General features: G+C 45.4%; 2 protein-coding genes across 7 annotated transcripts in view; one reads left to right on the plus strand and one right to left on the minus strand.

Moving 5' to 3' along the window:
- The window catches only part of stau2 (staufen double-stranded RNA binding protein 2), a 45,279-nt gene extending 28,774 nt beyond the window's left edge, over positions 1 to 16,505 (plus strand). For 2 of the 5 annotated variants that reach the window (XM_088363905.1, XM_088363906.1), the window contains exons 13-14: positions 3,555 to 3,668; positions 16,129 to 16,505. In XM_088363905.1, the coding sequence (XP_088220031.1) occupies positions 3,555 to 3,668; positions 16,129 to 16,242 (228 nt within the window). In that variant the 3' untranslated portion in view covers positions 16,243 to 16,505. Of the gene's footprint in view, positions 1 to 3,554; positions 3,669 to 5,388; positions 6,020 to 14,707; positions 14,765 to 15,326; positions 15,501 to 16,128 lie in introns of those variants that run through there. The other 3 variants (XM_088363907.1, XM_088363908.1, XM_088363909.1) reach the window with 3 other exon arrangements.
- A 1,199-nt stretch (positions 16,506 to 17,704) lies between these two features.
- On the minus strand, positions 17,705 to 25,737 carry rdh10a (retinol dehydrogenase 10a). 2 transcript variants are annotated; one of them, XM_088363914.1, is made up of 6 exons: positions 25,142 to 25,737; positions 24,375 to 24,613; positions 19,877 to 19,975; positions 19,356 to 19,505; positions 18,882 to 19,009; positions 17,705 to 18,811 (listed from the first exon to the last, which is right to left on the minus strand). In XM_088363914.1, exons 1-6 carry the CDS (start codon positions 25,425 to 25,427, stop codon positions 18,688 to 18,690), a joined length of 1,026 nt encoding a protein of 341 aa, XP_088220040.1. In that variant the 5' UTR covers positions 25,428 to 25,737; the 3' UTR covers positions 17,705 to 18,687. The 2 variants fall into 2 exon arrangements, with proteins under 2 accessions (XP_088220040.1, XP_088220039.1); XM_088363913.1 differs by having other exon boundaries at positions 18,882 to 19,013; positions 19,360 to 19,505; positions 25,142 to 25,733.
- Between the last annotated feature and the right edge of the window lie 179 nt (positions 25,738 to 25,916).

The following is a 25,916-nucleotide window of genomic DNA, read 5'->3' on the forward strand; positions in this document are numbered from 1 at the left end:
TTGGCACTTAGAAAATATTCGCCAAACTTGGCCGGACTTCCAGGGGAAGAGGCCGAATTTTCACTTGTTCTGGCCGACATGGGGAGCCAGCCGAGGCGGACTCTTTATGGCGCAAGAGCCGTTGGCACTTAGAAAATTTGAACCGGATGGCGTGCGCGAGTGCGCGGCCCGCTGGAAGTCGAATGAGGCTCCGCGATTTCATCCGCGGTGCTTATAAAGTGCCCATCCGCCGGCCGGAGCTATTTTTGGCCACCCGGCGCGTGCGCACGACCTCCCGGCTGTGCCGGGCGGCGTGCGCGAGCTCGCCGGCTGCTGGAAGTCGAATGAGGCTCCGCGATCTCCTCCGCGGTGCTTATAAAGTGCCGATCCGCTTGGCGGGAGCTATTCCCGGCCACTTGGCGCGTGCGCACGGCCTCCCGTTGGTGCCGGGCGGCGTGCGCGAGCTCGTCGGCTGCTGGAAGTCGAATGAGGCTCTGCGATCTCCTCCGCGGTGCTTATAAAGAGCCGATCCGCTTGGCGGGAGCTATTTCCGGCCACTTGGCGCGTGTGCACGGCCTCCCGGAATTTGAACACATTTCGTCAATAAATTTCGCATATTTCTGATTGAATTTTGAAGTTTAATATAATGCAACAATTGAGCTCGAATTATACAAAGGATATATCATAAAATCGTAAATTTCCGTTGAATTTTAGGGGGTCGACTTATACACCGAGTCGACTTATACACCGGCAAATACGGTATTCATAAAAACACATCCTTGGCGGGTGGCTCGTTTGATTCCAGGATTTTCTCACACTCTTCTTTGTTTGTTCTTCCGTCCCTCCTCTTCCTCCTTTGGCCGTATTGAGAAACCACGTCAAATGATGCCGACCGACCACTTCTTCTGCCTGCTTGGCACTCAAATATCTCCCCCCCCCCCCTCTATTTTTTTTTTTTTTTTTTAGTCATCTTTCCGATCTCCAAGGCCGCCTCTCGTTTCTTTGTATCCACATCAAACGGGCCATCTTGTCCAAAGACTCAAGAGCAGCGCCCTTCTTGTCGTCACCTCACTCCTCGTCTCTTTGTTTACTTTGGAAATTGTTTGAGAAAATACATTTTGGGAAGAAGGCTTATCCTAGCCCATTAGTAGGTGATGGCTTCCAGCTGCACCGCGTAGCATATTTCTGTGAATAGCAATCTTGGAAAACAACTTTTGTCTGTGATATAAATCAGACAGTTAATGCACTGTTGGCTGAGTGTGCCATCGTGCTGCCGACATGGTGGCCTTGGAAAAACTGAGCCATTGTTTTTTTTTTTATGCCACAATCAAGCCCATTTGCAAACATTTAAATCTAAACCTAGCAAATGCTAGAATAGTATTTTCAGCATCATTTTGATCTTGCCTGTGTTCAACACTACGTTTTTTTTTAAATCAAACCGGTCCCCCCAAGCGCTTTCGTGAGAATTAAATGATTGAACGAATAAATATATTTTTTTTCTTTCCTTTCCCTACTAACAAAAAACAACAACTAAGAACCGGTTAGTGCATCTTCATGCATGACTACGTGTTCCAAAAATTCCCCCGCCAAAACCAACATGACGTTACCGGGCAACCAGCGGAAACTCAAGCTGATAAACCATCTCAATTGTAAATTAGGGAGATTCACACGCGTGCTGACGCACTCTTAAAAAAACACATTGAATTGCTTTTTATTAACTACCACCAAGCACAAGCAGGCTTACTATTTTTTTTATTTTTTTTGGTAGCTATTTTCTAAATCTTTTTATCCTTAATTCCTACATATATCCAACACGGCAGTATACAAATAAAACACATTAACCATAATCGATAATTAATTTTTCGTTATTTGGCCTGGGGGGGCCCAAAATGAGAACTGTGTCACTTGAGCCATGAGGGTGAATCCGACTCAAGCGCTCGCCACAGGCACCAGACGTCAGCGCAGCTCATTGGCAGGCTGGTCGGCGTCCATCTTGGAGCGGCGCCACCTCCGCCATCATTCGTGTTTAAACTCTTAATGGAATCACAAATTGGCGCAGCGCGGCTTGATTCAGCGCCGTCGACAACCACCCAACTGCCAGCCAGCCAAATATCTTTGCTGATTCCATCACTTTGCAATTATAACAGAAGGTACTTTTTTGTATTTTTTTTTTCTTTTTCGATTTTAATAATTGACTCCACTTTGTTTTACAAGTTTTAATTTTTGCCCTCAACTACCAGCTGTGCTTACCCTCAATCTGCTCCCATTAGCCGTAGTGAAAGGTATATTAACAATGTGCTTAAAACACTCTTGACCCCCGGGGTCCCCTCTGAAGTGGCTTGGCGAGGACCTCTAATTGCTTCTCACAAACAATGACAGCATTCCTCCAGCGAGAGGGCTCGTTTATTAAAGTATAGTCAAAAGGTACTTCTTTTTTATCTGGGCTTTCTCTGGACGGCGGCCATTAGTCTTGTACGCGGATGATGAATGGATTCGGGTCTCCGTGTACAGCGCAATTAATATCGTGTACAGTTTTCGGCATGCCAACGCAGTTGGTTTCCCGCATGCTCTTCGCTGGAAGAGAGGAGCGTTTGAGGCGGAGCCAGCTTTTGAGGCCAAATGTCAGAGGTCGTTCCACATTAGTGCTGCCGATCAATTGCAGGCCTTGCGTAACTCTCCTCCTCCTTTTGTCTGTAAAGGAAGTGGATTAGAGGCTGAGACCTGGGATGATTAGTTAGGCCTGTTTAAAATGCATCCGCTCACAGATGCCTCCGAACACGCACTCCGACACAGAATGGGGCTAGTTTGTTGTCAACGCTCGTTAGTTGGGCCAAATCATCACAAATGACGGTGGCGGCGCCGCGGTGCCTCATCCTGACGTCCCATGTGGGCCTTGAAGTAATCGGGCCGCTTCAAACTATTCTGCCGTGAAAGAAATACCTCCAGGTGATGATTGGTGACCTGCCAAATTTGTCTGTTTTCTAATCCAGAATTTGGAGCTGGAAGCCTGTGAGCTTTATTTATACAGTCAAACATCACATAGTGTGTCAGTTGGCACTACGGACCCACAACACAAATGTTCCCAGATTAAATTCTCTTAATGAGCCAAAGAGCCCAGACCCCGAAAAAAAAAAAAAAAAGCGGAGGGAATTGTGAAGGGTGGGCAAAAAGAAGCAAAAAAAACAATCTTATGCTTTTTGTTTTCATGAATTGAAGCTTCACCTCAGTCCATTTTTAGCATTTTCCATCCTGTTTATTCATGCCTCCTTTCTTATTTTTTTTCTACATGGCATTAACCACACAATACCAGATCAAATGTATATATTTGGATCTCCCTTAGGTTTTGATTTTATGAACCTGTCAGAAGAGTTTTTTTCTGCAGCCGCTTTTTCGCTCCGTATTTCAAGTGGCATTCCACACTCTAGCACTCTTGGCCCGTCTCCTCCTCAGTTCAGCATCTCGCGTTTTGTGCATTACATTGCGTTCCATCTCACATTTCAAGTATGTTCTAATGAGCCCAAGTATTTTCTCAAACGGCGCCAACACTTCATCCCTTTGTCTTTGACCTCTTCCAGGTGCAGTACAGCGATGCGCAGAGTGGCAAGGACTTTGTGACCTATCTGACACTCTCTCCTGTGCAAATGACTTTTCACGGCACCGGGAGCACCCTCCAAGCGAGCCATGACCAGGTATGTTCACTGAAAATATTTTTTTGCCAGAAGTGGTTCTAATTTTATAGCTGTTCTGTACGATATGAGTTTAAGATAAATTTGTAAAAATATCAGCCATATAAAAATATATATATATATACATATATACTTATCAATAAATGCTTTGTAAATTTCATTTGGGGTTTTGGGTTTTTCCCTCCTTTTTGTTTGGTTTTCTCACTGCAACTCTGGCGTTGCAACGCCTTGTATTCAAAAATGAGACTCATTGTCTTGTGCTGGCCAAGCAGAAAACCACTTGCTTACATTCTATCATCTAAACATAGGACGCCCTTTTGTCCGGCACTCTTCAAAGCTTTAATAAAGGGCCGTCCCCGTTTTGAACAGGGAAGGGGGCTAGCGCTGCCGCCGCTAACGCAGAGCCGAGCCAATATGGGCCAGGCAGGTCTGCGTCCTCTGGACCTGTTGTTGCCAGGAGCACTGGGGCATGACCGACTGTTAGGAAAGGCCTTTTCTTCCTCTGTACAGTGTGCGAGCATGGCCACAAAGGGAAGACCCGACAATGAGGGCTTGCTCGGCATCAGCAGCCCCCCAAACACTGACGCTTGAACAAAGTAGGCCGAAAGGCCCGATAGATTTGGGCAGTTTACCTAGACGGTCACGTGCGCCGTTGAGCTAGCTGTAAATAGAATGGAACAGCTTCTCGCTTATTGTCGCATTTACATTTATTTTCCCTGGGAGAGAATTATTTCAGGAAGTTGTTGGATTGCTTTGTGCTGCGCGTCAGTAACGAACAGATCGTGACAAAAACACAAATCTCTACTTTTAACAATGGATTGAGAAAATATGTTTCCATAAATGTTAGTCATCAAAGCCTTTGGGATAAATTTTAATTTAATGGCTAATTTAGACATTTTGACCTAATTGTATGCGCGTTTGGCAGCCAGTTATTAAACTTGGTCGAATGTCTTAAGTTTGTGTGAGTCACATACAATCAAAGAAATTATTTAAAAAATGTGAGTTGGTTTCTGAACCTCAATCTGGCCTGCGCATTGTGAATACACATTCATTTTTCTTTTCCGGCTTGCCAATCAATTGTTTCGCGTGGCACTTGTTGGCCTTGGCTTGCGTTCTTCTTTCCCATAGACAATAGATGTCAACGATGAACAGCAGTTATTGATCTATTGTGATTTTTGTCGAGAAGAAGGGAAAAACAACTCTTGTACAAGAGACGCAAGTCCAGTATTGTGAAAGCTGCGGCCACGGCTATTGATTGTCAGATCTGTCATTTTAACAATGCGCTGTTATTCATCGAGCACAGAGAAGCATCCAAGCCAAAGACAACACTGTGCTCGAGTGCCACGACTCTTTAGCTTTGTGCAGACATTCCTGACGGGATAATATTCGTTTGGGTGTATTTGAGAGAGTTGCATAGCTGAGGCTTCCTGACCTTGTTGCCATCCGTTTAGTCGCATCTGTCAAACACATGCAAGCCTGGAAGGAATCGCTACACTGGCGGCGCTTCGCATCAAACCAAAAGCTGTCAACAAGTCTGACATTTTTAATTCAGCATTTTAATTACTTTGCTGCTTTGACTTACAAGTGGCGCAACGTGAAATTCTTGATCGGTTTTGTTAAGAATAACATTGGTTAGAGCTCATCGCTCTGTGATCGTATTTGGATCTTTTTTTTTTTTTTTTTTTTTTTTTTAACAAGGCTCATTTGTGTGTTTGTTCTCCAGAGCTGAAGTAAGTCTCTGGCAGTCAGTCTGTGGCGGCAGTGAGACACCAGGGGGGCTGAGGCCCACTGGGCTGGACGTGAGGTGTCGCTGATGCAACATGAGCGGCCTGCAATCGAAAATGACAGGGGTGACTGTTGTCTCCCACCGCAGTGGCTCTCTCTATGTATTTGTGTGTCTCATTGCGTGCAATAATGTCCTCAGCTGAGCCACCGCCATCCGCGGGGTCCCGGCTCCCAAATTGTCAGCTGTGACATGAATGAATGAGCAATTCTAGATGATTTTATTTGACGTGGGTGAAACTATTTGCTGTCATCCCTTGAAATATTTGAATTCCTCAACTAGCCAGGCAGTGACTCTGTTGTGGGGGTCTGCTATGTTTGTGACAAAGTGGCAGCCAGATGATCCATGGGACCGATGCCTTGGTGTGATGGTCTTCTCAGAACCCCCGTGTAGCTAGCGCGGGAGAACAGCAGGTGAGCTTGCGTTTGATGTCCTCCTTCCCGACTGGAGTGCAGACGTTACCCCAGGCTGGGCTCCTCTCAGGGGGTCCCTCTCAAGTGTTACCCAAGCAGGCAGGCAGCTGTCCTCCCGGCTTCTCTGTCTACACTTTATATCCTCAAACTCCACACCTGGATGGATCCTAAATCACTGGGTGTGATCGAATAGCAGGCTGCATTCTGCGTTGACTCTTCCTGGAAATTAGGAGCACTGATTTCCAAATTTGGGATTGAGATTTTGTCACTTGTCAATGTAAAATGCTGTTAATTAAATTGGTCAAATAGTGTTGGGTAGGGATTTTTGGGTCAGTACTTTGGATGTATAATATTTTAAGATAAAGAAATAGCAAAGAAAATCTTGTTTTTTTTCTGATGTAGATTTTACTATCGGTGGCTGGTATTGAAACCCTCCAAAATTGCCTGATACCTTAAAATAGGGCCAGTATATAAATTCGAAAGCTCCAATAAGTAGCCATCGACCTGACCTAATTTAAATAACAAAGAAAAATAGCATTCATGTTCGAGCCAAAATCTGTTTTTTGTTATTTCCAAATTTCCTGCCTGTTAAAATTTAATGAAGGCGCTGATAGATTGTAGGAGGTGGCAGCTCCCATCCTTCCATCGTAATTAGCTCGCATCACGCAGGCCCTGAGTGAGAGCTATACCTCCCGTGTACTCCCTCCAAGAAGCTAGTTACCTCTCCTCTCTCGCAAGCCAGAACCTCCACCGTCAAGCATACTGCACCCCACCATCCATCACTCAAATGCGTCTGCATGCATGCCCTCTTCAGGAAACACCCTTCAAACCACAAGATTAGGGAGTGGATAGGAGCAGTGAAAGAATGATGGAGGAGGAAGGAGGTGGCTTACCCATCCAGAAAGGAGAGCGAAAAGGGAGAGAAGAAAAAAAGAGGAGAGAAATTGATTGAGTGGGGGATATGAGAGATTGATTGAGACAGCAGATGATGAAATGGGGGATTCAAGTGAGTCTTGCCCCCCCAGAATAAACATGAACTTGCCCATTCATTAGGAGACTTGTTGATAGCTCTCAGTGGCCCTTTGGAAGCATTAGCTTGTCTGTTAAGTGATGACATTGTGGGGGGAAGTCAATAAACACACTTCAGCTGGATTCAAGACAAACTGCTAACGGATATTTCCAAAACCTATTTGTGTATTAGAAACGTCGTGACTTGTGCAAAAAAAAAGAAAAAGTTTCTTCAGAGGTTAGCAGGTGTTGCTACCCAGATTAACATCTGTGAGTATACAAATAAATCATACTATCAGCCACACCTCTGTGATAGCGTAAAGGTAAGAAAAGTGTTAGCTTCATTATCACCTCTGTGTCAAGAAGGCCGAGTTGTTTGGCCGGCGGCCTCGCAGCCGTGTTTTACTCGACGTGTGATATTCCTCGCGTACGACTTTTAACATCGATTCCTCAGCCCATCGCACTTCCTTTTAATCATCACCCTGACGGGAGGCATTTAACTGTCAGCCTACCCTAGCGCTCTTTGTCGCATCTTTGCCTCATTAGACTAATGTCATTTGACACTGAGTGATAGCGGGACTCGCTGAAAAGGTCCCCAAGATAAGGGCTGGCTTTCTAATCTTTGCTTTGCGGTCTGGCGGTGTGACAACTGTGATGTATGTCACCTGTGGAGAAAACGCATTTTCTACCACCTACGCATTTAGCTTTTTACTTTGCCAGTGGGAATGTATTTCTGCTTTGATTTGACATTATGTAACCTGAATGGTGTCTCTTAGTCTAATTCCTCCCTCTCACTATGCAAATGTGACCTTTGTGGCCATTGGGGGCAAGTCAAATACAGGCAGATTTTTTTTTTTTTTTTGCCCTTCTTCCTGGCCAAGTGTGGTCTGTCTGCCCATCAACAAGATTACCCAAGTAGCCAATATATTATATATATTTTTATGGACAAATGTGGATTGTAGTGAGGTCACCAACCTCTGAGTGTCCTTTTTTGTGGTTTATCTCTGAATTTGAAGGCTATCACTCAGCCTTGTAAGTTGCCTCCCACTTAGAAAGGTGTAAATCTTATTCTTTCCACTCAATATAAGTTAAAGGATGCTATCTGTGGCCATGAATCAGGCCCAAAGTGACTCTCACTGTTGAGCAGCAGGTAACAGCGCTTATAGTGGTTGGAGTCCAGTCATTAAAGCCCCGCGTCAGGATCACTGCTTTTGTGGCAGCGTACTGAGTTATGGACATGAGCGTAACGACTGGGGAATGTTTTTCTGTCTGTCTGAGACACCCCTCTACCTCCAGCCCTCCTCGCTCTGCTCCCCCGCTGCCACCGCCTTCCTCTCATCTGGATGTTAACACATTCTCAGGCCTCAAGCAGCAGACATTTTGAAACATTCAAAAACAACAGCCACGTTGGGGGTTAACACTAGTTACGACTGAGGTGTCACACACTCCTGCGGTTTGTGTAAACACTGCGTGCGTGCGTGCGTGCGTGCGTGCGTGCGTGCGTGCGTGCGTGCGTGCCTGCCTGCCTGCATCATAACAGCACCGTCATGGTCTTGCGAAGCTCTGCAAATGCAAGAATGGGGGATTTTGGGAGACACGCTGTCAGTGATTATTAACTGAGATTTGTTGAGAACACAAAGTGTGCCTAACGTATTTTGGTAAACGTTGAGCAAATTCTTTCACATTGCTGTTGAATGTCATTCAGCATTCTGGAAAAGAAGGAAAAACACCAGTTTTAAATTAAACTTCATATTTTTGAACACCCCTATATTAAGGGGTTCCACAAGGTTCTATGCAAAGCCCCCTGGTATTCCTGTCTTTTGGGGGAAAAAATATTGTAATTTTCCATAACATGCCAGGCTTTGTTATGTGATTCTATTTTTTCTATCCCAAAATTTCCTCTAATCAAATTCCATTCACTCGCTCCCATCCCCCCCACCCCCCCAAACACACACACATTTCTCTGCTGTGCCCACAGAGTAAATGTGGAACCGTGTGAGCCTTTAGGAGGACTTTGAAATGAGACATCAGAGGATTCTACCCTTCTCAATGAAGCCAGCTTGATTTATAAGAGAGACAGGACGGGGGGGGGGGGTTTCTCGAAGCACACAAGGCTATGAGGTCTTCCATTAGTACCCTGACCTCTGTTTCATGCGAGCAACCACTGCATGAGAGGGGAAGAATGGAGGGATGGATGGTGGGCAGGGGGGGGAGACTTTCCCATTTTTTTTTTTTTTTTTTAGGAGGGGACCGTAGAAAGTCTGCTATTTGCATTTTCAAGTCAGGCAGCAGAAATGAGAAACCCAAGCTCGATCATTTGTCAGCAGCCCGAGGTGTCCTGATCCCTCTCTCAGGCCCAGCCCGTCTCCCGTTGGCTTTTACGGTCCTCCTTACAGTTTTACCATCTGCAATCCAATTAGTTGGCTCTTAATCACGTGTTAAAGTGCAGCACCTTCCTGGTGTTTACTGTCTGTTTGCAATGCTGTAAAAAGCTGTGAGGCGTCTCAAAAAAAAAAAAAAAAAAAAAACCTGCCCGCAAAGGATTTAATACTCCCTCCTGTTACCAGCATCAGTAGCTAAAAAAAAATGTGGTAATCGCATCTGTTGCGCCCATTTTCTGGAATTTTAGTGTGGGGCAGAATGAGCATAGTGAATTTGAACTCATTTTGGATAAATTAAAATGGAGATCTAGCTTAGCTTGATTGAGTTTTAATCACCATCTGCATCAGTGTCGTGTCAGTGAGCTTGCTCATCACATCAGTCTCTAAACCTAATCCATAATATTGCTGGGCTCCTGCTGATATTTTTCGCTCGTGTTTATTAGCTTTTCTTGAAACCCCTGCTTTCTTCAACACAACTGCCGCACCGTTCAAAAAGGGATGTGTGATTTTAGTATCCATTACATTCCAGTTTTATTTATTCCAGTCCATCTTTGTCAAGTTAGCAAAGCCCCTGGATGTGTCAGTTGGTCGGTCAGACGACGTCTACCTGGTAACTTCATTTCAGTAAGGTGGAATTTATTGTTTTCAGTAAACATGCTTGATATATAATCTGTGTCTCCAGCACACAGTGCCAGTTGCTGTAGAAACGCTCGCAGGTTTTCATAACATTTCAAGAACTCCCTTAAACCCAATGGCTCTCAACTAAGATGGCCTACCTAGTCTATCGAACGCACGGAGTAATGAGAAACAGTCTGGGTCTGGTGGCAATCCGTAGGAAATGATAAAACACCACAACGGGTTTTACAAGCGTGTCCCTCGTGTGTACAAGGGCGATTCAACGTCAACACGGAGAGGAGGGGAGCGACAGGAAGAGATGAGAGGAAGCCGATGTAAAACGCTAACTGGTCCTCTCTTGTTACCGGATGTCTTTGTCTAGCAAACGTCCAATTTCACTCTTGTCCAAAGTGGGACACCTTTTGGATGAAGATTATTGCATGCAGATGGCAGTAAAACACTTAACTCCTCTCACCTTAGCCTTCCGTAGATGGCATTCCCAAGGTGCTCCTTCTCCACACTTTCAAATCATCCCCATTAAATCTTCTCACCTGATTTTGACAGTTTGAAAAGTTGCATTTCTGACCAAGCGCTCCAATTTAATTTGATTTAATTACGGGTCGCTCCATCCACTCCGTATGATCATGTCTCAAAACTTCCACTTGGAAACCTGCTGTTAAACCTTGTCGTCATGTAAACAAAGGGCCAAAACAAGACTATTTCCGACGGTAACGCCGGCCAAAGACGAGCTTGAAAATGGAGAAGTGGGCCGCCCTTTGGGACTGACCAGTATCGCTCTGCTCATTAAAGAATGCATCTGAAAGTCGTCCATTTCTTCCCACAGCTTTCTGTTTGTCCCCAAGGGCAATTTGAGTCTTAATAGCGCAGGATTAGACAAAGGCGAGTTTCCCTGTGGGCCATAGATAACACATTGATCTCTGCAGGTGGATGTGATGTGATGGAGTACTAATTTGAAGTCACAGAGGACAGCTAATAAAGAACCGTCACAGTCATAAAGCTGACTCCACAATCTCCCACCAAATATTTTTTCAGTTATCGCCTCAGCGTTACAATATTTGGAAAATGTCATGGCAGGCCACCCCCAAAAATGTAGGAAATAACCAATTTAACTTGCGTTCAATTTAAGTGGGCCCGGATTTCTTCTGTTTGTGAGGTTTAGGAAATGTATTTGTGACACACAAGGCCATAAGGTACTTTCCACAGCCCTTCTCAGATTCATTCTTCACTTTCATCACATGCTTTATTTAGCCACTGATTCATCAGCTAACACGGGGATTAGTTTGCAATATCGAAAGTAGACGGAGACTCCCCAGTCTGACTCGCTCTCCGTGGGTGTCGGATCCCGTTTGTCTTTTGTTCTTATGAATTGCTCTCGTAAAGGCCGCTTTCTTTCTCAATCGCAAAGAGGCATACCGTTGCTCGTCTGTCTTGGAATGCGTCTGCGTAGCATCTCAGATGCTACGCTGACAAGGCTCAAGCGTGGTATGCGCTTCTGCCTGCCCTCGGCCTTTGCCCATATGTTCTGAATTACGCCCTAGGAGATGCCATGCTCAGCAGCTCAATGATGTGGGGGGGGATAAAGCAGGCCTCTCCGGCCCAAATGACGCATGACACGGCGTATCGCCCCAGGCCCTTATTTATGGCTTCCCATGTCAGTGAAGGCTTGCTCCCCTGGGGAGCCTCGAGGACCCACCGGCGAAGCGAGAAATCCATCCGCATGCCATCCCCCTTTGGGATTTCTCATAACTGTAATGTGGCAGTGTCCGCACATAACTGCGATGTATGCCGGAATCAAATACATTTCCTCATTGCGAAGTTTGTTCAGCTGTAGCAAAACCTACGGCGGGGAAAAAAAAAGCCAGGCGGCACATGTGAACGGCTTCAGAGGAATTAACGTCATGTCGGGCCGTGGCACACACTGCTTCTTTTATCAATGCCTCTGATGTGGGAGAGGATGTGAAATCTGGAGAGAGAGTGAGGAAGCCATTTTTGGTGAGAAGTTCTGACTACATTTTCTCTGTAGTTGCTCAAGAGTCCATGTACATATAGCAGCGTATTAACAAATAGATGCCGACTCTGGCAGCACTTATGCACACACAGGTGTTCCCCATGAGCTGTCATGGAACTTTTCTGTGATCCCGGTCCAGGCTGCAAACACGAGCCGAGGCAAAGCAAAGGAATTTGGACTAAATGAAAGTCAAGGGTTTGGGGAAAAAAGCTCAAGACTTTCATGACAAAAGAATAAATGATAAAGGAATCACCAACGCGATAACATGAGATGAAGGCTCGACCACTGGTATCAGTTTCTTTGCGGTTGTGGGCGGGAAGAACATTGTCCCGTTTATTTTTTAAATTTTTTTGGAAACAGCACAATATATCCCACTTTAGATGTCCGACAAAGACGACACTCATTTTCTCCAGCTTCTGCCTATTAAGCTCCCTGTTTGAAATCCACTCTGCTCATTGTTTAGTCTAGCCGACATCCCTTAGATCATTCTCATCAGAATGCTTTTCATGTCTAAGAGTCTCACCACTTTATTGCAAGGCTCACTAATCATTGTCTAACATCTCTGGGAATAATAGAAGAGTATCAAGATTGATTTTGAAATGGATTGACAAAAGTTTCTTTTATGTAATTGAGTCACTTCACTGTCTAGCAATGATCATTCATCAATTGGTAGCTGAAGCCTGCTTCCTTTCCCCCCCATTGACTTTATACTTGAATGCACCTGCATCTTGCTGTTCCCATGTTTTATTAACATGTGGAATATGAATTGCATGATGGGAGCTTCTCGACGTCAGGGGTGTCAAACTCATTTCTTGTTGCGGGCCACATCGTAGTTATTTTTTCCCTTGTAGGGCCATTAATGACTATCATATTGTCGCATACACACAACAGAATCCAGCATTAAAATAATTTCCTAATTTATTTTCAAAGTGGGGTTTTAAAAAAATATTTACAATTTTTAACAAGAAACTATGCCTCTGCGGGCCACATAAAATGATGTGGTGGGCTGGATCTGGCCCCCGTGCCATGGGTTTGACACCTGTGGTCTACATCATAAGCTAAATTTCAAGCAGGTATTTTTCTCCTGTGTTTTTCTTGCCATCTCCCCAGTCAGCCTAACTTGGCCTTTCCTCTCTAACTATCCTTCACTAGAACCCAGCAGTCCTGCAGTGAGATCTGACACAGGAGTCCGATTTGTCTGGGTCAATGTGATCCAACAATCCATTAAATCTATCAGGCCAGTGCATGGTACTCCTGGGAGAACGGGCTTTTTGTTTGGCTAAGGCGTTGATGGAATCAAAGCCTCTGTTGGGGAAGCCATTAACAGAGCAGCAGGCCCAGAAAAATGAGCCGCTCTTGTCACTCGCCATCAGAAACTCGGCTACGGTTGCAGATCGTCCTCAGACGGCGGCGGCGGCCCGTTTCAACTGCTGCTCGTCCAAGCCTTTGAACTAGGAGAAGCTAAATAGAGCCAATGTGTGAGGTGGGCACGGGGGTATTATCGGAAAGAGACTAGGTGAAAGAAGGACTAATGGGACTTTTTGGGTTTGTGATCATAAAAATGTACATATCATTTTGATTTGGATGAAGAATGTGATAATCATTTAAAAATTGTCCTCCATTGCCACAGATAGGCCCAATATTTGTCCTGGAGATTGCCTGCTTTGGCCCTTATGCATGCCTGTCGTATATCAGCAGCTCTGCCACCGTCAGGCCACTGATTTATGGTTGTTTATCTCCACACAAACACACCCTACCCACACACATCCTAAAACAGATGGGCCGCAGCTATTTACCTAAGGGGGGGGGGGGGGGGGGGGGGGGGAAAGCTGATTGAATAAATACAACAAACAAAGAGTTAATTTTACTGACAATTATTTCTTCACTTGCTACATCTTCCTGTTCATAACCAAGCATCTAAAAATACAAAGTGATTCAAAAGACAAAATGCTCTAATAGTGATTTACATTGATTAGCTTTTCACAAGAATCCAAAATAAATCCCAACAGTACAATTTCTCAAAGCTGTCTTGCACTGTTGTTGCAAGCGTCGCAGATTTTCTTTTGTCAGTTTGATGGGTAAAATCCAGATTTTGACCTTTGCTTCCTTCACTCATAAATTGTAATTCCTGCCCGAGCTTTCTCATAATCTGAAGTCTAACAAATTTTGCGGTTTTCTTACTCAAGCTTTACCGACGCTGTTCTCCTCCCTTGTCTGTTATCTCATTTCTGATCCACCGAGTATAATATAAGTATAATCCAAGCTGTCATTATGACTGCTAATTTGATTGACACAAATGTCCCACCTGATAGGCCTGATCCAATGTTATGGACAGAAAACGTGTTGAAAGAACCTTGAAATGGGTTCTGGGAGAACAGATGTTCAATATGCTCCGCCGTGCCTGGACAACATCAGATGGGCCCGTTTCTACAAGTGGCCTTCAATTTGTGGTCCAACTCAATAGCTGGTCAATAAGTCCCAAAACTCTTAAGGACTCTTGATTGGCTGCCCTTGTTTATTAAGCATGCATTTGGGCATACAGATCAGTCACTCGCTCATATTGACTTGGCAGCAAGTGGAAATGTTAAGGCGGTAACGCTAGACAAACACAGAGGACAGAGGAGCCAAAGACAACACGGAGGGAAGGGAAAGTGTCCTGCTGGCCTGGCATTGTCTTTCCCAGAGTTAAGTGTTATTTGAAAAGCAGCTGATGGGTGACACTCACTCTCCTCGCCTCTCCTCCCTCCCACTCAATGGTGCTCTCTTCCTCCCTGCGCATTCACTCCACCATCTGTTCTTCCCTCTCTTCTCAGGCTGCTCTAAGTGCCTTGAAACAGCTGTCGGAGCAGGGACTGGACCCGGTGGACAAGGTACCGAGCATCACCGTCCCGGCTCCCATTAGAGTGAGATGTCCCACTAATGCCACATCCAAGCGGACAGGCTTTCTCCGCATAACTTCCTCGTTCTCAAAACCCCTCCGCCCGCCATGAGCTCGTTAGGAAAGGAAAGAGGATGAGGAAATCCCTGTCCATCATTTCTGGAATACTTTCCTAATAGGTGTCCAATGGGGAGAAAAAAAAATATATATATGTATATGTTCTTGCAGCTCGTGTTGAAAAGCAGAAGAAAGTGAGGAAAGACAACTTTGTAGAATAATAATTAATAATAATTCAGAATGATCATCAGCAATAAAATTTTGGGAATACAAACAAATTGAAGTCACTCAATATGAATTATGAAATAAATACAGATATTTCCTCCTGTGATATGTCCTCATTCCATATCCTAATGTATCACTCCCCCGCCCCCTCTTGTGACATGCTTTTCATGTCCATTAGAAGCTGAAGAACTCGCTAGGGTAACACAAGGAACAGGTCAGACAAATTCTCCAGCCGGCCCAGACAGCAACGCAATTTGCTTTTGTGTCCGCAGAGCACCGAAACCTGTGGGAGGGACGACGGACATTAAACAGACTAACTCAGGCACCACCACTCAGGTCTGCACGGATTCAAAGGCTGTCGTCCAGGAGCTGACCCCCCCCCCCCCCCTCTCTTTTTTTTTCTCTCTTGGGAACACAGCCCCCCGCCCAACCGCCCCCCCCTGAGGCCGCAATGTAACTAATCCGCCCCTCCCACACACACACACACACACAAGCTTTTCCTTTCCCTTTCCCCCTACGATGGCCACTGTATCCTGTCAACATGCAATAGGTTGGATGTGCACCATGAAGCAAGCGACTAAACGCCCCCCCCCGCCCCTTTACCCGAGTCTATGTGAAGACAACACTATCTCCACACATGTGACCCGTTGCGTCTCGGTTTCGCAAAATAATGAGAATCAAGCGATATGCATGGTCATGTATTAATTGAAGGGATGTCCAACGTTCCCACCAGATTCATATTTGTCGGTATGGTTAACACAAATATGTACATCATGGCATTAAACTACAAAAAGAAACATTTTAGACGAGCGAAAAAAGCTTGTAGCTTCTGTGTTTCGGGGCTTTCTGTTTCTTTTATTCTGTTCTTACTCTAACCATGCTTGAGTACTGTATTTAAAATTAACCAATGCCAGTGCTGTGAAAGTTCTAGTCGTTGTCTTCATATATAGTCACCTAGCTTACCTTGTATGCTGACGTAAAAAAATGAGTTCATCTATCTATATGAACGTGTATGAATTGCAAGAATATCACATCCTGAAAATTAACACAATAAACGTTTTTTTTTTCATGCAGACAAAAGTGGCGAGACGCGAAGGTCGGACCGGCCTCGTCCGTCTGAACTTGTCCCTGCCCCTGGCACGGCATCACAGCAGCGTCACATGCATGACAATAATAAACAGGTCATGATGTGTGCCCAGTATAATTGTGAAGTCGCGAGAAGTAGCTGCAGTGATTCTGTGCCAGTGGAGCATCCCCGCCCGCTTGCCCGCCCGCCACCGTTTCGTCGATCTCATCTACGCCCCATTCTGTGTGTCTTGTTGACCCGTCGCAACATTGACTGGGTGCTTTTTATTGCCGGTGTCGGTATGAGATTGTTGAGAACGACGTGACTTCAGTGTTTGTTTTTGTTGTTGGAATGCAGTAAAAACACCTCAGTTCATGTGGAGAAACATGTCCGTGTCTTCTTATACCTCAAAATTAAGAATTCAGGGGAAGCTCACTAGTTGTTCTCAGTGCAGGGGCGGATCTATTCTAATCGGATCGTGGGCCGTGGGACACCCCAAATGTCAGGAAATTCCCAAATTATTTGTCTCATCACCTTTGACCAAAAACTGATTTTTTTTTCTAAATAACTATATTACATGAAGAATATAAGATTGCTTGATTGGATGATATATTTTTTTTCTATGCTGCTAACCATCCATTTTTCCTTCTATTGATCTCCGATGGCATATATGCATAACCTGTGCATTTCCGTCACCTGTTTCCTGGCGTGGCACCTGTGCCGCCCTCTGCCGTTCCTTCTCCGCCAGATGGAGAAGCAGGGGGGGGGGGTGTTCTTAATTCAGCCACGCTGACTAATGGACTCAGCTGGCAGCTACATCTGCTAGCCATTGAGTAGCGCCAAGGCTGTTCACACGCATTAGTGGCACATCTCTATTCCAGAAGCTTGATCATACACTGGCAGAGCTGCTTTAGGTCATCTTGAGGTCCCAGATAAATCGCCTGGCTCAGAAGAGCCAGGATAGGAAGTGAACCTCCATGTTTAGAATAGAAAGAATATCAATGTGGCAGCAGAGCAATACCAAATGTTGGAAACATCGATTTATATATATATACATATACTTATGTCATCGAGCCTCTCTAAGGCCTTTTAATTAGTGCCGGCAGGATGTAAGAATGAGAGGAATCCAACAGATGCCCACAGAAAAAAACAATTCTGCCCCTAAGGGTTGACCCTGTACAAAATATGTTGATAATAATATATTGACCAGTTCTCCAGTGGTTCTCTCATTAGAATTCATTTCAAGCATTCCCCTCGTCCAGTGATGTTGATCGGAGCTCAAGGTGAGTGGTTCTTCATCGTACACAGATACTTAATTTTATTTTGCTTAGCTCATCTGAGCCAGTGATTTTGTCAACCTGATCATTTCCTATTGTGTTTCCTCACAAAAGCCAACTCATGCCCCGCGAGGCCGACACCCAAGGTTGACTCAGTCGGTGTCCAACACGGGCGGGGAGAGAACACTTCAACAAAGGGAAACCAAGAAGAAGGAAGTTTTCTTGACGGGTGAGTCACCCCGTTCGGAGGAAGCACGCCAGCCCGTCCTACAATTTGTAATGTAGAAGGAAGACCCGAAACACCACGTTGTAATAATCTAAATCACTTTATTAATTTAAGTTAGGTAGAGACACTAAACATCGGAACCACAGTTTGATTTGCTATGGAGCAGTCTTCAGAAAACTACAACAAAAAAAATAGGTCATAATGTCAAACAAAATAAAAAAAAAAGCCAAAAATAACAAAGAGGTAGAGAACCAAGGCTCGTCGCCATGACTGAAGGAATGACACCTACAGGAATGTCTTTTAAAACCGTGTCGTCCCCATATTGCAAATCTCCATACATGACACACAGTATAGGGAGACGGTCATTTGGGTTACTTTGCTACTACCGACATTTACAACACATTTTCAACGGGACAAATTGACAGCACAGTGTTACCTTTTTTTTTTTTTTTTTTTTAAGGGGTGAAGAAAGAAAATAAAAAAATCTTTTAACATTTCCCACCAGCGGTCACCAAGTAACAGATACAACTACACCATGAACATATACATTCTCCATTTGAGAGCTGATTGTGCGGATTGAAGAAGGGGGGCTCCTTTTAAACATGTCTGACTTAACGTGAGTAGGCAGTGTAGAGAAAGCTTAAAAAAATTACAGTGCAGGTCTACAAAAAGAAAAGTGAAGAAAGAAAAGTTTGTTGTTTTTACTGTCTGTACAGTAACATACAGTATATTTCCACAATGACACTAGATAAGGCTGGTGACTAAATAGTTAATTATTGGATACCGCTTCAAAACTAGTGACAGTATATAGATGTATCTTTTTAAAAAAAAAAAAAAAAACACACGCACCAAAACAAATAAATCCATTGTGTAGTACACAGCTTTCTTTGTCCCAGAGAAACAATATGGTAAACCTTGGCATTTGCTCAATGCAAGTGCACCAGTCTAGATTCAGTCTTTCTGCTTTGCCGCCATAACCCCCCCCCCCCCCCCCCCAGTGGTCATCTCCTCGTGCTCGTAGGCTTATGCGCACCGCCCCTTGTTCGTGTCGCGGACGGCGCCCCCTAGATCCCGTTCTTGGCCTCGTTGTTGTTCATGGCCTCCTTCCGCTGCGCCAGGAAAGGGTACATGCACTTGTCGGCACCCAGGAAGCGGTACATGCACACGATGGCCTCGAAGGGCAGGATGCTGCACAAGTGGGACAGGCGGTCAGCACTGACTTTTATTGCGGTGACGAAGGGGACGGGGCTGGGCTCACCTTTTCATGAAGTTGACCATGTAGACGATGCGAGGCGTGCAGATCATGGGCTGGTCGGTGAGAATGGCGCGCATGGCCTGCTTGACGCAGAATTCGGGCTTCAAGGGAGGCAGAAAGGGTTCGATCTCCTTCCTGAGTGGAGAAGGTCAAAGGTTAACCGCCCCCAAACCTAGATTGCTTAACATGTACAGTATGCTCTTTATTTCATTAGTAAGTTCATTCCCTGCTGAGTGAGGGGGGTGGGGGGCAGAGCTTATTGAGCCAGGTGCATCAACTGGCAAGGCTCCCCTGGGAAAGTGTCACGCTCTCTCTGTCGGCAACAACGAGGCACAAAAGAGGCGAGTCTGACCGTGACTTTGAAGATCAAATGCTATTCGTTAGCCATTTTTATTGGGTGAAAATCAGTGAGCGCAAACTCTTGCCAGGTGCACCAAAAAGAAAGAAAAAAAAAAAGCCTTGCAAATACAAAAAGACTTGCCTTATTCTGCAGCCTTTGAACATGCCCGTGTCTACCAGGTAAGGACACACCAGCGTCATGTTGATACCGTCCTTCTCCGAGGCCTTCAGTTCGTGGCTCAGCGACTCGTGGAAGCCGATGGCGCCGAATTTACTGGCACAGTAATCCTGGAGAGGTAAAAACAAATCTGTCAGGTTAGCACTGAGCCCACACACAACAGCCTCCAAGTGGTATTTCTCTTTCTTAATGTCATGTTTTTTAGGTGGTTGGAGGTTTTCACTATGATATAAAAAGGCTGGAGTCGCGATGAAGATGTCTCCGTCGCTTCGGGAGTTGTCAGCTCATTCTGGAGCCACCCCCCCTCGCTCCAGAAGCAATCTATAAGAGGCTCCCTAATGCTCATCCGTGTCCCATAATTTAAGGGGGGGGGGGGATCAGCGTCATCTTAGATTTAGCGTTAAAAGCATTGTGTTTTGTTTTGGGGTTTTTGAGGATGGTGGGAACCATGAATGTGCATGTGCTGTGTTGTGATACTGACCTCCACTCCAGCTGTGCTGAACAAACCCAAGGAGCTGGCAACCGTCACAATGTGGCCATGGTTCAGCTCCAGCATCTTGGGGAGAAACGCCTTGGTGGTCTGCGGGTGAGGAGAGGAGGAGGGGGAGGGGGGTGATCACAGAGGACAGCGGAAAATAAAGTAAGTTCACTTGTGCCAAAGCCCTTTGATCGCCCTTTTATTGTATTCACACTTCTCCATGGTTACGCACAAAGAGGCATCTGAATTCATAAGAGGCATAAAAATGAATTGAAATAAAGAGTGGAATGTGAAAGTTTATTTTTGGCAGGTGTGAAAAGAAAAGATGGGAGGTGCCAGCCCACCTCCTGCGCCCCTCCCTTCAGGTATTCACTGGACAAGCAGGTATGTACTTTGATGTGTGTGATCTTTTCCCACACAAATCTCTCATGAGCATTGTTGAGACGGCCACTAAAGAGCTGGCGACAGCGCCAATCACAAAACTCAACACGATTCATGATTAAAGTCAGCCGACCCAACTTAAAGCCCATAATTCAATGAAACAATCTATATTTAAAATTTAAATATGGATTCATTATTGGTACGGCTTATGCTAATTTCACCCCCAGAGAAAGATCACAAGGCTTTTCTTTGAATTCATGTTCTCGCCCCCCCAGTGGTCATGAGAAGAAATGCAGGCACGCAAACTGTAATGCAGTTTTGCTGTGTGCACATGAGGGCAAGCAAATGATTAGGTTATGGATCAACCCTGAGGGGCCTAACTTCCATCCTGGGCACCCAACAGGAGCCAATCAGCAGGTGTGACACATCATGGTAACTGACCAATCATTCTCCCGGCAGGGTGTCCGAAAAACAACCAGAGGGCCTTTTGTTGGGTGCCATGCTGCATCATTGTAGCCAGCAACAATAATTATAGCAGGCCCTTTGCTTTCTACTTGAGGTTTGCTGCAAAGTAAAAATCTGATCATTAGAATAGAAATAGATTTATCCTAGTTTGCTAGTTTTGCATGAAGAGGATCAATCCACTAGACAAAAATGCATACTACAGTTAAACCTCGGTTTTCGAACGTCCCGGTTCTCGAACAAATCGGAATTCAAACAAAAATTCCAGACTTTTTTTGCTTCGGTTGTCGAACAAAATTCGGAGGTCGAACACCGCGAGATGAGCCGAAAGGACCCGAGAAAACCCGACCGCACGGCCCGGATGCTGACTGACTCCGTTGTTATTGTATCTTCGTTACTTTGAGAATTGTATTAACCCCTAATCATGCCTCCAAAGAAAGCAAGTGGGAGCAGTAAAGCCATCCTAAAACACAAAGACGCTCTTAAAGCAATGCGACAGTGAGCGCCCGGCGCGCTGCGGTTGCGCGATCGGACTTAAGCTCCCTGCGCACTGAGGTCCACTTAAATTTTGGAAAGTACATCAGGACTTTAAAAATATTTTCTAAATTTCAGCGACGGCTCAGTCATAATAATGCGACCAGCGCGTTGCGCGATCGGACAAAATTAAGCTCCCTGCACACTTAAGTCGACATAAATTTTGGAAAGTACATCAGGACTTTAAAAATATTTTCTAAATTTCAGCGACGGCTCTGTCACACTAATGCTATCAGCGCGGTGCAGTTGCGCGGTCGGCGATGCGCTATGTTTGTGCTGCAGTTGCTGGATCGGACAAAAATGCGCAAATGGAAAAAATGCTTAAAAAAGGCCTTTTTTTTGTCTTGGAACGGATTCAAATTGTTTCCATTACTTGTAAAGGAAAAAAGAGATACGGAATTCGACCGATTAGCTTCTCGAACCGCCTTTTGGAACGGATTGTGGTCGAAAACCGAGGTTTGACTGTACTACATTTCCAGTAAGTCTGGCTTCTTATAAAAAGTTACAGTTTTATGGTAGGGGGAGTCTTGCGGGAAAAATGCACCTTCTCTGTAAACAGAACCAGAGGGAGTGTGGTACCAGATAGCAGCACACTTGCGTGGGGGAGGGAAGGCCTTGTTAAAGCTGCGTCAGAGGATCTGCGGGCGTCTTTGTTCATTTTTTTTGGCAGGTAATGAAACTTGGAAGCAATAAAAAAGGAGGACTTAACCGTTTTGGATGGCGCTCTGGCCAGGTAAAAGCGCTTTGGATTGGCCTCCAGACATCTGCACTTTTCCAAGATATAAATTTAAAGCTGCTAATCGAAACACCGGGGAGGGGGGTTGCGAGCGAGCCAGAATGGCGGCAGATGAGGGAGGATGTTGCGTGCAAATGAAGCATTAACTTAAGATATGTCCTGATGCGACTTGAGCCAAACTTTCTCACTCCCACTGTAAACGTTCAGAAACCAGGGGATGGATCGCTTTGGCAGGAGATTCCCCGACGCGAGCCAACATTGCGAACACTTTCTGTAAAATTCAGCGAACTCCCGCTAATTACAGAGGATACGTTCCAGACCCGCCGATATTGGAGTATGAAATCGCAAAAGCCGTATACGGTAGCTGTAGGCTCATCCCCTGTCTAAAAACGGCCGTCCCGCCTCTCTATGGCAGCTCCCGGCATGCGGCCGTGACCCCTGCTGACCTATCGGACACAAAATGTGTGAAGGCGACCGGGGGGCTCGTGTCTTACATCAGAGCAGGCCGTAATTGGGCCTCGGCGTTCCGCTAAATTACCCGCTGACACAGGCCTACGTGGAGTGGGCCCCTGCCCCACCGCTCCACCTAATTGTGGCGAGGGGAAGCACTGGGGGTCCTGCACAAAAGCTTCCTGCACCTGGGATGTCAGGCCGCATTAGTGCCTCGCTGATACGAATATGAACAAAATATCGGGCCAGATGGTCTCTTAATTAAGCTGACTTCTCCAGGGACAACGGGACGAAGCAGGAGATCCGACCGACGGCAGATCACGGAATTTGATTAACTAGCTGACAGTTCCAACTCCCATTCACCACTTCAATGTTTTAAATGAATGAGTTTGGCCATCTGCAAATTCATGAGCAGGTATCAAGTAGAGTAGCCACGTTTGGTTTTACACAGGTGCCTGAGGACCCCCCCCCCCACCGGATATATAAAAGCAGTCAAATAGGACCCTTCTGCCTGGCTGCATCCATTCTCTGGGTACAGCAGGAATGCGGTCCGCAGAACTTGGCTCCTGTCGCCTGGCATCTCGTCAAGCGGATCCGCAGACAAGAAACCAATTGTCAGATAAAGTGGGTCAATAGCAGCTTACCATTAGCCTCTCATCTCACCCACCCCGTGGCCCGGTGCTGCCTCCTTGGCCCTGCTCTTTTCCCGCCACAACACTTAGGGCGTACAGTTAGCAAAAATAACCATCTCGAGATGGCGAGGAGGGCTTCCACTTAGTCCAAAGTGTGAACCGTCTCAAATAATAACGGCCAACACAGCTGACATTACCGATCGCTATCTGGACAACTGAAAGCATTCTCAGGCACGGATTCGGCAAGAGTCTGAGCTGCCCCCCCCCCTGACTCCCCCGCCCCTCTACCTACACATCCCATCCTTTTTGCAACGCGGTGTGACAAGTATCGAAACAAATATTGCGTCTCCCCTGAGAGACCAAAAAAATAAATAAAAAATTATTATCAGCATCTTGGCTTGACGACTTTGCTCGTAAAAGGAAATTTCCTGCATCCTAAATCAGGTTGGCTTAGCTACTCTTTCACCCAGGGGTGCCTTTTAGGTGATGACCAAGTTGTAAACTCGCTGTCATGATTTTGTGGGACCCCTCACCATATGTTTAGACACAAATAGGGTAACATACTATGTCAACCTTGAAGCGTCCAAATTTGAAAGCACATTGAATGAATTTCTAGTCAGGATATTTTCATTTACAGAAGTTGGATTTGATTACATTTGCATGCAGCACGTGGCCATAATGTGTTGACGTAGGAAGGGATGCTGCTGTCGTCTGAGCTCCATTAAAGCCGCTTGTGTTTTTAATGAACCACATCCTCAACTCGGGTTGTCTCCATTCATTAAGACCTTCTTTCATCAGGAGTGCACACACACGCAGGCACTTTTGTGTATTTGTACTTGAAATCCAATTGACATGTTTTGCTCACAGATTTAATGGCCTTTGGAAAAATGTGCATTTGAGCCCTGTGATCTACGCGAGTGACCAAGCAGCTACATCCTAAGTGCCAACTACTGTGAGAGCATTTTTTTGAGAGTCGCTGGCATTGATAGTTGAAAAAATTTAAATTCATTATTTTTACAAAATATATAATTTTACAGCACATGGAATGAATAGCAAGTCATAATCTCCGACTGAAGCCGCCTGAGACAAGAACAAGTCTGTGATTTAATTTCCCTCTGGTGGCATTCTAAAAATGCAGAAACAACCATTCCTTGTTATCATACAAGTACCAACGCAAATTTAATTCTTTAGCCCGGCCCGCGTGAGGGATGAGATTAATTGTTGGCATGCATGTCAAAATGGAAATCATCGTGGGTTTTATTATTATGGCTACAATAATTATTTTTGCTTGCGTGTATCACCTCACCCAAAAGTGTGCATGGCAGTTGACCACCATGGTGCGCTCGATCAGTTCATCGGGGCATTCCAGGAGGTGGTGGCCTGACACCACACCGGCGTTGTTGATGAGTATGTCCACCTCGCCCACCTCTCGACGCACCTTCTCAGCTGTGGAGTACACGCTCTCGCGCTTGCCCACGTCGCAGACGTATGTGTACACCTGGGGCTGGAATGAGGGCATTTCTTCAACGCCGCCTAAAGTAGTCGCTGTAAAAAAGTTGCACACAGGTTTTTGTGGCAGGATTGGTAAATTAGTCCTTTTAGTGTTTCTTAAATTTCCAGTGCATGAACATTAATTAGCAAATATATGCAAAATGTACTATTTTAATTGCTGGATATAGTATAGTCTTTTTGTGGCTCAAAATATAGCAATTTATTGAACAATTGTTTTACTTGAATGAATTTTAGTGACAAGAGATGGGCATGCCATCTAGTGTGGAGGTGTACAATTAGGATTGTTTGGCCTTCAACTTGAATCCGCACGTCGCAATATACAGTTGTAGGCGTCGTACGCAATTCACAGAATACATCATCAAAGTAGTGGAATGTCGGGCGAGTTAAGATTACACAACGCATTTCAGCGTGCAATGCATGTAGTACACGTTTTCCAGTGCAAATGCAGAAGAGATTGCGAAGGTCACGTGACTTAACACCATTTCTCATTTCTGCTAAGAATAAATCAAATACATTATGTATCAAATAAATACCGGCATTAAAAAACGCCACGCTACCCACCATCTTTGGAGGTCGGCGTGTCCACTTCGTGGTAAATCTGCCGCACCATCTCTGCCGTCTCTTCGTTGCTTTGGCTGTTAATGTCCCACAGCACCAGGATGGCTCTCCGCCGGGCGAACTCCTTGGCGAAGAGCCGCCCGAGGCCACTTCCAGCCCCGGTGATAACGCACACCTGTCCGGCCACTCTCTTCTCCTTGGGCCGCACCACCCACTTTGCCCCGGCCGTTACGAAAGCCCAGAGCACCTTCAGGATGACCACGAAGAACTCCGCGATGATCATCATCATGTTGGACAGTTAAGTAAACAAAACAAAAATAAACGAGGAAGCGAGCGCAAGGTTGACCACTCTTTACGTAAACCGGAGACGACAAGACGGCGACTACTTCACGGACCTTGGCGATAATGGGAAACGCGAAGTATTAGCAGGGTAAAGTGCCAAAGAAGCGGAGAGAAGCCTACAAGTTAAATTAAAAGTTACAATGGGTGTTCACTTTGAGCGCACAAGCAGCACACTTAGAGGCTTCCTGCTCGCTTTCTCTGCTTCGTCTCATCCCGAAGCGCATCTGGGCTCGCTATTTATTCGGTCCTCCCATCAACACCGGACCCAATCGGACTCAGCCTTTGAGCGCCAGTTACAATGAATCTTTGACTCAACAGTAATCACATGACTTTTGGAAATATATATATATATATATATTGATAAGTAATGCCGTCACCACTCTTATCTATCTGTTTATTTATCTACCTACCATGGTTATTCTGTTATCATACGTCT

The sequence above is a fragment of the Syngnathus floridae genome, chromosome 20 (genome assembly GCF_059516105.1).
Source record: "Syngnathus floridae isolate MCC-2025c chromosome 20, RoL_Sflo_1.0, whole genome shotgun sequence".
Taxonomy (NCBI): domain Eukaryota; kingdom Metazoa; phylum Chordata; class Actinopteri; order Syngnathiformes; family Syngnathidae; genus Syngnathus; species Syngnathus floridae.